We start from the raw sequence: 14,436 nt of genomic DNA, 5'->3' as shown, positions 1-14,436 counted from the left end.
AGTTAAAATTTATTAAATAACACTCAGTCTTAAGGTCTTTACGACCAAACAAGATATACCCATAAGTTAGTATTTAAGTTTAACATAGGCTACAATACCCTACAGTACTTTCCACAGTAACCTTTCAAAAATATTGGACCATTTTATTTGTCTTCCGTTAGTGTACAAGTACAAATAATTAACCTGTTGCCCCTGACAACCATTCTATAAATACCCTGCTACTGCCCCTTGTTTCCAGCCCTTGCCCCTGATTTCCTGCCCATGCCCCTGATTTCCTGCCCTTGCCCCTGATTTCCTGCCCTATCCCTGACCACACCCCTTTAGTCTTTAACTAACCAATCAGAGGACAGGATTTTGATGAGTCATCCCACATCCCACGCAATAAACCAATCAGAGGGCAGGATTTGGGACCATATCCAAACACATCCAAATCTGCCCCTGAAACTTGCCCATTTTGCCCTCCGCAAAGTGACGTTCCATACTACTATTATATGCTTGATAGAATTAAACTGTCTGACCAGCTAGTATTCTCCTCCGCCGTCAGTGTGATTCCAGTGGTAGAGAAGGTGGAGGAGACTAAAGCTGTATTGACGAACACGCATGCGTTAAAAATGATGTAGCCTAGGTCGAACAATAGCGTGACGTAGTTCCCGACATTGCCCCTGAACAGGCACCCTCCTGGTATGGTGTGGTACTCCAACTCTCGTTCCATTCGTGCTAAATAAGCGATCAAACAAAAGCGAGACGTCACAGGTGTATCTTAATGATGAATAATCTCTGAGACTGACCAGATTTGCATTAGCATGACTGGAAAACCAGGTTTATGTGATGGTAACATCTGTTGCCATGTATAAAGAAGGAGAAAATATAATACCAAACGTCTTGCCATTATAGTTTTTGACAACTTGTTTAATTACTTGTCTAGGAAGTGAGGTTAACACTTCATAAATTGTGCTAATTGAATGGTTATCTTTTCTCATGTTTCGTCTTCACACTGATATCTTCGTCTTTAACTTCCATTTCATAGACTTCACCAGGTGGCTTGTTCCGATCATCGGATTTCATTGTCTTCAAAAGACTAGTAACTATTTCATCAAACGTTCTTTGTTTCGTTTCTACAGCCAAAAACTCTGGTGGACGCGATAGGGCTTGCCGAGAATGTAGAGTCATTCTGCAAGACGGAACAAACCAGGGGTCGTGGGAAGCAGGTTGGCTATAGTAGAATAGCGACTGAAGAGAGAGACTACTCACCCAGAGATTCTGAAGTGAGTGAGTTGATTGCGCGTGTGAGCGAGATGGAGCGTGAATTGAGGTCAGTAAAGCAGGCCAGACCCGAAGTTGCCTCTGGTAGGGTAGAGAGGAGTGATAGTCTTGGATACCAGAGCCAAGATGAGATGGTGAGGGTCTTGCTAGAGAAGGTGGAAGGAATGGAGAAGACGATGAGTGGCGTGAGCCAAGGTCCAGTTAATAAGGGTCCTCGGCCATCTCCTGCAGCAAAGGCACAGCAACCACCGCCAAATGGTAGAGTGAGTCCGCGTTCTCCAGCCCGTCAAGACTTCCCACGGAGATGCTTCAAATGTGGAGAGCCAGGGCATATGCAGAGGTCCTGTCCCCAGCAAGCTGGTGGAAGGGTAGACCAGTGGAGTGAGTGTCGCAATTGTGGAGGCCGTGATCATATTTGGTGGCAATGTGAACGCCCGTTGGCATGTTTTGAGTGTCATCAGGAAGGACACATGTACCGGAATTGTCCTGCAAGATGGCAGGGAAACGAAATGAGGCCAAACCAATGGTCCTGGGGGAGGCCACCTGTGAGGAGGGACCAAGGCTGGAGACCGATGGCGGGCGTGCCGAACCAATTTGCGAGACAGGGGAACAACCAGAGGCAGACACCGGGGAGACCGAATTTCTCACGGACATAAGAGAATTCGCCTTGGGGATAGGGGAGAATGAGCCCGGGGAAATAAAGGATCTATGGGTTTCAACTGTCATACAGGGAGAGAGAGTAATGCTTTGTGTTGATTCAGGGGCCTCCAAAGTGACATTAACACCAGTGCAGTACCGTCAGATCCCGCAGGCGAGACGACCACCCTTGAAAGAAGAGAAAGTATACTTGCGACAGGCTGATGGGTCCAGAGTGCAGATAATGGGGTCAGCCTATATGGAAGTGCAAGTTGGTGGTCATGTTGAGAGTGTGCCAGTCTACGTTGCACAAGTCAGCGATAACTTGCTGGGAACGAATTTTCTGAGGAAGTGCGGAGCTAAGATAGATTTTGATAGTCTGCAGCTGATAATTCGTGGCGAGAGAGTGGATTGTCGCACAAAAGATGACAAACCATTGTATTCAAAGCTGGTTACGTCATCAGAGATTCGTATACCTGCAGAACATGAAATGGTGGTCCCTGCATGCTTGGCTGGTAATAGGAGAGGAAGCATGATGTGCTTGGTGGAACCCATAGATCAGGGGATAGAAGATGATGACTTGATGGTAGCCCGAGCCGTAGTAGACGCTAGCTCGGAAACCATACCAGTGAGAATTATGAATTTGGGCTCAGAAGAAAAGGTGCTTAAGGCGGGAAAGGTAGTTGCCCGTTTGCTCCAGATTGAGGAAGAAGATGTGGAAGTTGAATGCGAACAGTCGGTACGCAGATGTGAAGAAGTGGGAGCAGACGTGGAACTTCCAGAGCACCTGAAAGAATTGTATGAACGGTGTGCCACTGACTTAGAGCCTGAGGGGAAGAGACAGATTTTCGAGCTACTCGTCAAGTATCAGGACATATTCTCGAGGGGCGAGTATGACATAGGGCGTACCAAGTTGGTCCAGCATAGCATTGACACACAGGGTGCCCAGCCTATTAGACAGCCATTGAGACGCTCTTCACCTGAGCAGAGGACAGAAGTTGAGAGACAAGTGGCTGAGTTATTGGACAAGGGTCTGATACAACCTTCTGATAGCCCATGGGCAAGTCCAGTGGTTCTTGTAAAGAAGAAGGATGGGTCAAAGAGGCTGTGTTTAGATTATAGGAAATTGAACGAAGCTTCCGTCAAAAGCGCTTATCCGCTTCCGCGGATTGACGACTCGCTCGATGCGCTAGGAGAGGCGAAGTTCTTTTCTACTTTGGACCTTGCGTCAGGCTACTGGCAAGTAGAGCTGGACGAAGATGCCCGTGACAAGTCTGCATTCAGGACAACAAGTGGCCTGTATTCCTGGAATGTACTCCCCTTTGGGCTGTGCAACGCACCTGCCACATTCGAGAGGTTGATGGACAATGTGCTGGCAGGCCTGCGTTGGGAAGCGTTACTGGTCTACCTAGATGATGTCATTGTATTTGGCCGTACAATTGAAGAGTCCCTGACAAGGTTGTCCTCAGTGTTTGACAGATTTGGAAGTGCAGGGTTAAAGGTCAAGCCAAGCAAATGTTCCCTACTGCAGAAAGAGGTCCGGTATTTGGGGCATATTGTGTCCGAGAAGGGGATACACACAGACCCGGACAAGATAGAAGCCGTGAAGGACTGGCCGACGCCAGTTACACAGACACAGGTCCGTAGCTTCCTGGGACTAGCGTCATATTATCGGCGATTCATACGTGATTTTGCTGATACGGCTGCACCATTGCACAGGTTGACGGAGAAAAGTGCAAAGTTCCAGTGGAATGAGAATTGTGAGAAAGCCTTTGGCACATTGAAGGAAGCATTGATAACGGCGCCAATTCTTGCTTACCCTAAATCAGCAGGACAGTACATCCTGGACACAGATGCAAGTAATTTTGCAATCGGTTGTGTACTGTCACAAGAGCAAGAAGGAGAAGAGAAGGTGATAGCATATGGTAGCAAGTCCCTGAAGAGAGCTGAGAGGAACTACTGTGTGACGAGGCGAGAGCTGCTAGCAATTGTGGAGTTCTTGAAGAAGTACAGACATTACTTGGGAGGGGGCCAAGTGAAGGTGAGGACAGATCACAGCTCCTTAAGGTGGCTGTCGAACTTCAAGAATCCGGAAGGCCAACTCGCCCGGTGGTTAGAAGTAGTGCAAAGCTTTGATCTCTGCCTTGAGTATCGCCCTGGTAGGCGTCACCAGAATGCAGATGGCTTGTCCAGGCGCCCATGTAAACAGTGTGGTCGATGGGAAGGGCAGATGGCCAAAGAGGCAGAAGAAAGCCAAAGACAGGAGGCGGAAGTTGAGGAGGCTGAGTTAGTAGAGACATACGAGGTTCCTATGGCCACAAATGAAATTGGGACCCAGACAGAGCCAGAACTCGAGCTGGAAAGTCATGAGGGGGCTGAGATTGCCCACGTCAGCACTGAAAACGAGTATGGTAGCGGTGGAGAGCACACTCTTGAGGTTGAAGGAGTTGGTGTTATGCTGGACACACCAGTGACAGAAGCAGCAGAGAACAGTGACACTGAAGTATGGCTAAGGCGTATCACTACCATGCCTGAAGTTTCGCTGACTTCTATCCGAGAAGCTCAAATGGCTGATGAGACCATGTCACCCTTTATAGTGTTGAAGGAATCTGGGGGGGGAACGACCCAAATGGGAAGACGTTGCACATCAGTCAGCTGCACTAAAGACATACTGGGGCCAGTGGGACATGTTGACGGTGAAAGAGGGCGTCCTTCTGAAGCGATGGGAAAGTGACGATGGCAAAGAATTCAAATGGCTACTAGTGCTTCCGAAGTCATTAAGGAGGAAGGCACTTGATGCACTGCATGCATCGAAGACTGCAGGCCATTTGGGTCGAGAGAAAACCTTGCCAAGGCTGCGAGAACGGTACTACTGGGTTGGTATGAGCGATGATGTCAGAGTTTATGTGCGGCAGTGCGTAGACTGTGCCCGTAAGAAGAACCCTCCGTGCAAACGTCGAGCCCCGTTGCAGCAAACCCGTGTTGGAGCCCCTCTAGAGCGAGTGGCAATCGATGTCCTAGGGCCCCTTACAGAGACTCACCAAGGAAATTCATATGTCCTTGTGGTAGGAGACTACTGGACTAAATGGATGGAGGCATACGCCATACCTGACCAGCGTGTTGAGACAGTAGCAAACAAATTAGTGCATGAATTTGTGTGCCGGTTTGGAGTTCCCCTGGAACTGCACTCAGACCAAGGAGGAACTTCGAGTCAGAAGTTTTCAGTGAAATGTGCAAGATACTGGGCATCACCAAGACAAGAACTACCCCTTATAACCCGAAGTCTGATGGTTTAGTGGAGAGGTACAATCGTACCATAACCAATGCAGTGTCGCTGATGTTGTTGCCACTACAAGACCAGAAGGAGTGGGACAAGTGTCTACCCTATGTGGGCTTTGCATATAGATCAAGTGTACAAGCATCTACCGGTGAAAGCCCTAATATGATGATGTTAGGCCGTGAAGTATCTGCCCCAGTTGACCTAGTGTTTGGTGCAGTGCCTGGAGAAGGAGAATGTGCAACTGACTATGCAGAAGAGTTGAGAGAGAGAATGAGAGGTGTACACGAGAGAGCTAGGCATGCTCTGGAAGCGAGTAGTAGGCGCCAGAAGTGAAACTATGACCGCCGAACACGAGATCCTATCTATAAGGAGGGTCAGTTTGTGTGGCTGTTTGATGTCAAGAGGAGACCTGGCTTGTCAAAGAAACTCACACTGCCATGGGAAGGTCCCTATCTAGTGGTGACAGCACTATCGGATGTCACCTTCCGCATACAGAAAACGGCCAGAAGTAAATTAAAGGTTGTGCATGCGGACCGCCTCAAACCATATGAAGGACCAGAGCTAGAACCATGGGTGTTTGAAGCTCCAGTCCCGGCAGAGAAGCAGTCCGAGTTGGAGACCGATGTGTTGCCAGAGGTGGAAGGATTAGTGGAAGCACCTAAACCAGATGACCCTGTAGCAAATGTGGACAAACCTGCAGAGAGTCAAGGAACTGAGGAGAAGAACTCAAGTACGAAACCGGACACGGAGAGACCTAGTATCTTGAGGAAACGCCCAATGAGGGCGGAAGAGAAAAAGAGAGTCCAGTTCAATCCGGATGTAGCAGTGCGACACGTTCCACGATGGGGAAAAGGCAATAGAGTCCCAGGGAGTGGACGTATGGAGGAGCAGGTTGGAGGTGCAGGAGAACCTAAAGGAACACCTAATGTGAAAGACACATATGGACCCCAAATGTGGGTGGGACGTCGGAATCCAAGCCGAGTCAGACAGAGACCCATTAGGTACCGTTAGCCTAAGAGTAAACCAGGAGAGATTATTGTAAAGTATTAATCCCTTGTATTTTCTTATATTACAGAAATCGACATGGCTTCTAATAGAGCAAGAGTGGATGAAGAATGGGAGAAGGAAAAAGAACGATGGCGAGAAGATTTCTGCCGTGAGTACCAAGTCTGGGAGAGAGAATTAAGAGAGAGGGAGAGGAGAATGAGTCAGGCGGAAGGGTACTATCAGCACTGGATGGAAATGAGGAGACGGGAACGTTGGCAGTGGGAGATGGAGTTAATGGAAAGAGAACGGAGGGTCAGTGCGCAGGAAAACGAGTTGGGTATGCTGGAGCGGAAATTAGAAAGAGCAGAAAGGAAGTTAAAGAAACAGCAAGAGCGGGTAGAAAGGAAGGAACATGAGAAGCGACAATTGGACAGGAAGATCGAGGAGGCAGAGGAAGAGATACAGAGACTAGAAGAGCTCGAGCGGCAAATCATGGACCAAGAAAGAAAAGAGAAGGAGGAAGGAGAGTATCGACAGAGCCTAGAAGAATGGTCGCAGCTAGGGGCTGAAGAAGACTAGGGATCTACTGTCATCAGAAGACCGACTCCATGTTGGACAAAGGATAATTTTGGCCTCGGGCATGTCAGATGATCAAGCTGACTACCATTGCCAGGAATTTGTTGGCTTCAGGCATGCCAGATGATTAAGCTGACTACCATTGCCATGACTGAGCCGGGAGGAGCATAAGACGCTATATATTTAAAAATGTTGTAGAGTAAAATTTGTATATGGGCAATTCCAAGCAAAAGTGGACATGACTCAAAAAAATAAAATTGCCTCTAGGTATTTCTTTTAACTTTCATATTATTCCAAACAGATGTAATGTTCAAGTTCTAAACTTTTTTCTGCATTTTTCTAACATTTTGTTCAAAAAAAATAATTTCTTCGGAGAGTGTATTTTTAGTGGAAAAATCCTGTTCAACTTAGATATTTTCTAAGTGGGCCTACTTTATTAAACAGGGGCACTTTTCTTTTTAATTTGGTACATTTTATATCTATGAAATATGGTCTTCAAGAAATATCCATCACATTTTAAATAACCCCCCCGCTAATTTTTTCCTTTCATTGTGTTTTCATAACACTAAATATGGTGTAGCACGAGTTACCGAGAGATGCATTTTTTAATATATTTACAAAATGTGGGCAATTTAATTGATGCCACTTATTATTTTCCTTCTACTAGTAGTACCTTGAATAAAAATAAGAAATTGAAATACAAAACACTATCCACCACATAATAATGACCCCTTAAAAACTGTAGCACGAGTTACCAGTAGCACGAGTTACCGATGTAGCACGAGTTACCATAGCCCACTTCCCCCCCTGTACCAGCAAAGGTAATGCAAAATACCACTTGGCAGCAATAGAGGTATCTCCCAACTGCATGAATATGCATTTATGTAACCATGGTAACAACTTTCTAGCAGTAGTGTAGCCAGTGGGGGGGGGGGCAGGTGGGGCAGACTTCCCCCTGGCAAACTAGAATTACGCGATTCGTAAATTAAGGTGGCACTCACTCAAAAGTGTGTAAATAACAATGTTTTGTAAATACAAATGATATGCAATATGCAAATAAGCTCATTAATATTCATAAATATGCAAATAACATGACAAACATCAGGTCACAATATCCAATCACCAAACCAAGTTTGAAGTTGATTGGTTATTAATGCATTTAAGCTGCAGAGTGGATTAATGAAAATGTAGGCAAAATATGCAAATAAGCTCATTAATATTCATAAATATGCAAATAACATAACACAAAACTATACAGCACATCAAGCCACCATATCCTATCACCATACCTATCTATCTATCTATCTACCATAGTATATGAAGTATGAAGTTGATCAATTATTGTGTTGAAGCTGCACAGTGGATTAATCAATTTGCTTCCGCCCGAGCAGCCGAACAAAGAAAAAAAACAAAGAAACAACCTGGCAAACACACATGTGTGGGGGCCAAATATTAAAGATAAAAGTGCCCTTCTGACAGAAAAATGAAAGTAAAAATATGGAAGGCAAAGATAGAGAAAAGGTTCAAGGAGCCGGTTCCACCCTGATCATGCGCCAAAATAGTGTAAATATACCAAATTTTTACCAAAATAAAGTCCTTTTTTTTGAAGCTCGAAGACTTAAACTTGTACAGTCTCTCTAAAAAAATGCTCTAGTATATATCCCATTAACTAATACATGGTCAAAATGATTCAACCAAAATGTTTAGTTCCTCCCCCCCCCCCAAATCTAGCCCAAGAAATATAGATACTGGAAATCCTGAGACTAGCTAACAGCCACAATGACATTTCAAGTTGATACTGAGATTTGTATGATTGATACAAAATTTGTTCATGTTGTTGAGTATAATGGGTCTCATTTTCCAGGTGAAGTGATTGAAATCGTGCAAACTGTATTCAGTAATGCACCAATCAGGAAATCACAGGAAATGATCTCAACCAAAAGATGACCAAACATTCTATACCGGTACCTCAGAAAGCAGTTTTTTAATTTAAAGAAACTTACAGAGCCGATCATTGTAAAGAACCACGAAGATTACAAGTTTTGTGAACTAATTTAGGGTGAAATAACCTATCAATCTATCAATTGTTGACTGTTCAATTTAACTGTTGAAATTTAAGCCCTACAATGTATGAAATATCCAAACAGGATGGAGCAAGGGATGAAGTACATATATGTATACATGTATGTAATGTTGGGATGTAATGTGTGTGGTACATTGTATGCTGATACATGCACTGTATTGGTGTTATTTGTACATAAATTGGGTTATTTTTGGTGTTATCATAAATATCAAAGTATATGTTGGTTATATGTACATAGATTGGGTTATTTGATCATATACCAGTCATTGAGGAATTTTTATCAAGAAACTTTGACATTTAAAAGAACATTAACCACTTTATATATGGCCGGACAAACTGTAGCACGAGTTACCGTAGCACGAGTTACCATGTTTTTTGCCAGTCAATGTAAAACTATGAGGGACAAAACTTTTTAAGTTATACCAAGATAAACCTTAGCATAGCAGTTACTTATCATATAATCAATTAGGCTTTAATGTTTTTTGTTTTAGGACACAATCAAAATAAAAATGAGTGATTTTTTAGCATGTCCTCTGCTCGTAGCACGAGTTACCGTTTTTCGCAGCTGTCCCATACGTACAAAAGTTGATATATTCATTTAGCAATACTATGAGGATCTAGCCTTGAATGTTGGGTATTAAAATACAAAAAATACAGATTCTAATCAAATACTTTTAAAAAGCTGGAGCACAAAGTATGTAAAAGGACACCATAAAGTGTAGCACGAGTTACCGTGGAATTGCCCATATATATATGTGTAGTGTAAGACAATTTCGAACCCCGTTAGTGTTTCAAAGATCACATTTTGACGGAGCGCCAATAATGTTGGGAGGGGGCTGTGTGACGGGATTCGAAATATTAAATATTATAAAGTAGTATCCTTTAATTTTATTATCCAAATCACGTAGTGCGCCTTTTTAAAGGCGAATTTAAACGAATTGCATTACGTCATTATCAATCAATCAATTAACTGGTACTGAGCCTCGCTGATTGGCTGCTTACCATGCGGTTTCGCCGGAGTGGAAATTTCCCCACTCCGGTGATGATCGTTCTAGATTCTGGTGTGGCGTATTTTAGCATGTTAATTTGGCCCGGGTTTACCAATCAGACTGTTGCCGTTGTGAAGCGTGTATTGGTGGTAAGGCAACTTGTGTTTACTGTTACCTGCTGCCCGGTTACTGTGACGCGTGAGGCAGCCTGCTGGCCAGATTAAAAGCTGATGTTGATCAATATGTGAGATGGTATTACTTTGTGGAGATAAAGTGTATTTTGGAAGCCGTAGTATGTTATACAGATAAGACAAGTGCCACGAATAAAACAGTAATACATTGTTGAAGTAAAACGAGGTGTCACTGCAGTTCTTTGAGGTCCATCACAGTCTCCTCCAGTGCGTAGCCGGATTCTAGCTCCGGCAAACCCACCTATAAAACCACTTGCTAAGTACCTAGCCGCTCGGTCCCGTCACAGTATTATAGACTGAGCATTTTTGGTGTTGATCTTTGACCAACTCATCACCACGCCCCCTATGGCGTTCGCCAAAAGGACAGTGAGCAGTGGTATGGGTTGCCAGTCTGAAGAAGATGATAGATTATCATAGAAACGTCACTGAATACGTGAGTAAATATACCATCTTTTACTACTGGATTTGATATAATGAACCTTCAAAACCATTTTAACAACAATCCAGATGAACTTGTTAAAAAAAGAGCTTTAATGTAGTTTTACCCGGATCAGGGTTGTAATTGTATGATAGCATTCTAGTTTTACCAGGACCCAGGTTGCATTGTAATAGAAGTTTTACAAGGACTCGTGTTGTATTGCTCGATAGCATTAATGTAGTTTTACCAGGATCCGGGTTGCATTGTATGATAGCATTAATGTAGATTTACCAGGACCCGGGTTGCATTATATCTAAAATTAATGTAGTTTTACCAGGACCAGGGTTGCATTGTATGATAGCATTAATGTAGTTTTACCAGGACCCGGGTTGCATTGTATGATAGCATTAATGTAGTTTTACCAGGACCCGGGTTGCATTGTATGATAACATTAATGTAGTTTTACCAGGATCCGGGTTGCATTGCACAGTGTCGACTTCCTATACGATAAATATAAATTTAATACTCCGTGCGGATGATGGATTATAAGAGAATCGCTTTTGTATAGAAACCTTTCCATATGACTATAGAAAAATATGACAATTGATTTTTTGTTTTGTGTTATAAGAGGAATAATTTGAGATACATTACAACATGATGGGACTATTTTTAAGACCCCTCGTGGGAACCACAGGGGGGCATATAAAAATGGAACCAATCAAATTTGTTCCATCATGTAACAGGAAAGGAAAGCACTCTGTGTTTGGACTTGCAAGTCTATTGTTCTTTCCTGAATTACCATTTACTTGCTTGTATGTTGTTTTATATTTGGTAAGTCATATAAATATTATTATTATCATCTTTTATTGCTTTTGACCTTTTCCTTTGAAATGCTTGTGTTTTTCAAAAATACTTTTATCAAAAGCATTCCATTTCATTATTCTATAACAGTTTTTGAGAAATTTTACACAACTTTTTCAAACCACCTGCATCTGTACCTCGAAAACAATGGTCATAAATTATATTATTAATTAAATGCCAATAAAACGTGTCATTTTATCATCATGATATCAATATAAATATGCGTAAACAGCCAGTAAAAGCAATTAAAAATTGGATATTTTTCCAAACCATGCTTCTACAGGCGATGCAGCTCCAAATCAATGGTAATATTATAAATTTTACGTTATTATAAAACCTTAGGAAGTTTTATCTCATTGTATCTCAGATTGTATTTATTGTAATCGTAGAATTTTTAAAATCCATATTAACAGTAGGGTCTATTAGTTAAAGCAGTATTAAGATGATAGTTCTGATGAAACGTATAACTTTTTACGGTATTTTCCCGACGTTTTCCCCGCGTTTCCAGGCGCGGTTTTTCGATGTGACAGACAACGCGTGAATTCCGGGTTTTAGGTTCTCCGCTGCGATTCAGTTCGATTTTCGGCTGTGATTTTAAGTGATTAGCCAGGTAAGGGGGTTTATTAGGACGTTTTCTAATCAATGTGGCCGAAGCTGGGTGTGGAAGACGCTGTGCCACCGTCGCTATGCATGCTATGGAATCCGGCAGAATAACACGCAGAAGACGACGGCCCCGGTGTTGTCAAAGGCGTAACACATGATCGTTCCCTAAGTCAAAAATACCCCCCTATTTTGCGCGGTTTCAAGAACATTTTCGTCATTTTTTACCCCTATTTTACATGAAAACGCGTACAAATTAGCCTTAAGAAATACCCTATTTTTTGCATTTCAAGTACACTTTTACAAAAGTATCCCTTTTTTAACATTTCAAGAACACACACAAAAACACTTGTTCTGATTCATTGTTTTACTCCGTTGTCCTTTTAATATATAAATGAGGAAAATAACAGAAAAATATATACAAATACATCCAATAGGATGCATCATGTGTTTTTTATGATACAGTTATCAACAATGTAATCTTTCCTCCCATTTTTTTTTTTTTTTTTTTGCAAAATAAAGCTTGAATGTGACCAATACATAAACTGACTGACAAAAATTACGAACTCTGGCATTTGCCACGAATTCCCTCACTCAAACCACTATATCAGCACCATCTTTAGATATTTTCAAGAAAAACCTCTAGCTTGCCGGTCACCAAATAGTGAGCGATTTGCGGTTTTCGCCCTGCTGACTACAACTTCAAAAGGTTCAGAAGGAACAATTCCTTTATGATCAGGTGCCATTTTGAAGAGTTTGTGGCTCGGTTTGTGGGTACCCAGTTTGTCAAGGCTCCGGAGGCCGGGTATGTGCGTCATTAATAAAGCCAATGAAAAAAGTTTCATGGAATCAGCGGCCAAACTGGGTAAGTCCCCAGTGATGTAATCGGTGTAAACAAACCATGAAACAAATAAAACCGAGTCGAGCGTGTTGCTGAATATTTAGGCCGGGATATTAGGAAGGCCAAAAAGTTTCACAAAAGTGAAATCGGGGAGTAAATTGAGCGAGAAATGGTAAGATTTCTTGGGATTTCAACATTATGATGATGATGATTCACAGAAATATGTACCCTATTTTTTAATTTCGAGTACACCGTCGTCAAAAACAACCCTATTTTTTAAATATCGCTGCGAACATAGTTTAAAAATAACCCATTTTTTCGCGAAATTGGGAACGATCATGGGTACACATAGTCAATGTTAAGTGACAACACCGGGACGACGGCCTATACATGAATGGCCTATTGAGGCAAACAAAATAATGTCGATCGGAAAATTAGGAAATTGCGTTTTTGTATATTATCATGGTAATGTTTATAATGACCGATAAAGGAGCAATGGTAACTCAATCGCTTTTATAGGCGTATTCCGGTCATCAATTTCAAAACATCTTTGCTATAGCAGCCCGGTATAGCAGGGCCATATTATACTCAAACTATTCCATAAATAGTCAAGAGTTAAGGGGTGGGGTATGAACGTTTGGACAGTATTTATTTTGGGACATTAGAGCACATCAGACATATCGAATTGCATTTTGAATACGAAGAATGTCATTCTGATATCAAATAATTTTGATTTTTTGAAATTCGCAATTTAATACACATTTTATGGCAAATCATTAAAAATTGATATTTTTGATATTTAACAGTACTTGAAGTAAACTTTATAAATCTGATGATTTATACTTAAAGTGTATGTAGGTGGGATGAAAAGCCGACGATCAATTGAAAATTTTGACCTTTCGTATTGAAGATATGGATTTTTTCCCCAAAACACCAAAAAAAATTAGGTCTTTTTGGGAAAAAAATCCATATCTTCAATATGAAAGGTCAAAATTTTCAATTGACCGTCGGCTTTTCCTCCCTGCTACATACACTTTAAGAATATATCATTAGATTTATATAATTTACTTCGAGGACTGTTATATATCAAAAATTGAAAAATATCAAAATTTTATAATTTGTCATAAAATTTGTATTATATTGTGATTTAAAAAAAATTGAGCCCTGTATGTTGCGTCCAAGAGAAGTAAGTTTTAAATTCTCTTCAAAATAGTCAAATATTAAAGCTTCTAATATGGTTTACCACTCAATGTACCTATGAGCTCAGTCAAATGCATTTGAATTCGCGTTTCATAATTAAAACACTCACCTTGGCTTGGCTATATCGAAGAATCAAAAACAGGCTATGCTACTTTAAAATGAAACGGCGAGTGTCACAAGTTTATGAAGTACACCAGCATTAATAATAATATTTTCCTCACGTATACGACGAAGAGATACAAAATATCTCCGAATATACCAAGTGACTGCGTATTAACCGAGTATACCGGGGTTGGATTCAGTTCAAACAGGGTTGTGGGGTTGTGGTGGGTGTGTTGAGGGGGCTCAAGCTGCCGAATCTGTACCAATTTCGATTAAAAGGATAATGTTGCCCGAAATAGGAACCCATATTTAAGGGTTTTTTTTGTTGTTGTTAATACAGGTTCATATGCGAAAAACTTATTTTAGGTTAAAATTGGTGTAAAATAAAAGTAGACCCATGTCCCAGGGT

General features: G+C 41.8%; 2 protein-coding genes across 2 annotated transcripts in view; both read left to right on the top strand.

Annotated features, from left to right (window-relative positions):
- Positions 1-14,436, top strand: part of LOC140155696 (replication factor C subunit 4-like) — a 443,685-nt gene that overhangs the window by 290,995 nt on the left and 138,254 nt on the right. The window lies entirely within an intron of this gene.
- On the top strand, positions 5,129-5,512 carry LOC140154644 (uncharacterized). Its single transcript, XM_072177210.1, has one exon. It carries the CDS (start codon positions 5,129-5,131, stop codon positions 5,510-5,512), a length of 384 nt encoding a protein of 127 aa, XP_072033311.1.

This window comes from Amphiura filiformis, chromosome 6 (genome assembly GCF_039555335.1).
Source record: "Amphiura filiformis chromosome 6, Afil_fr2py, whole genome shotgun sequence".
In the NCBI taxonomy this organism is placed as follows: domain Eukaryota; kingdom Metazoa; phylum Echinodermata; class Ophiuroidea; order Amphilepidida; family Amphiuridae; genus Amphiura; species Amphiura filiformis.
The sequence above is the reverse complement of the archived record's forward strand: the minus strand, read 5'-3'. Positions and strand labels throughout refer to the sequence as shown.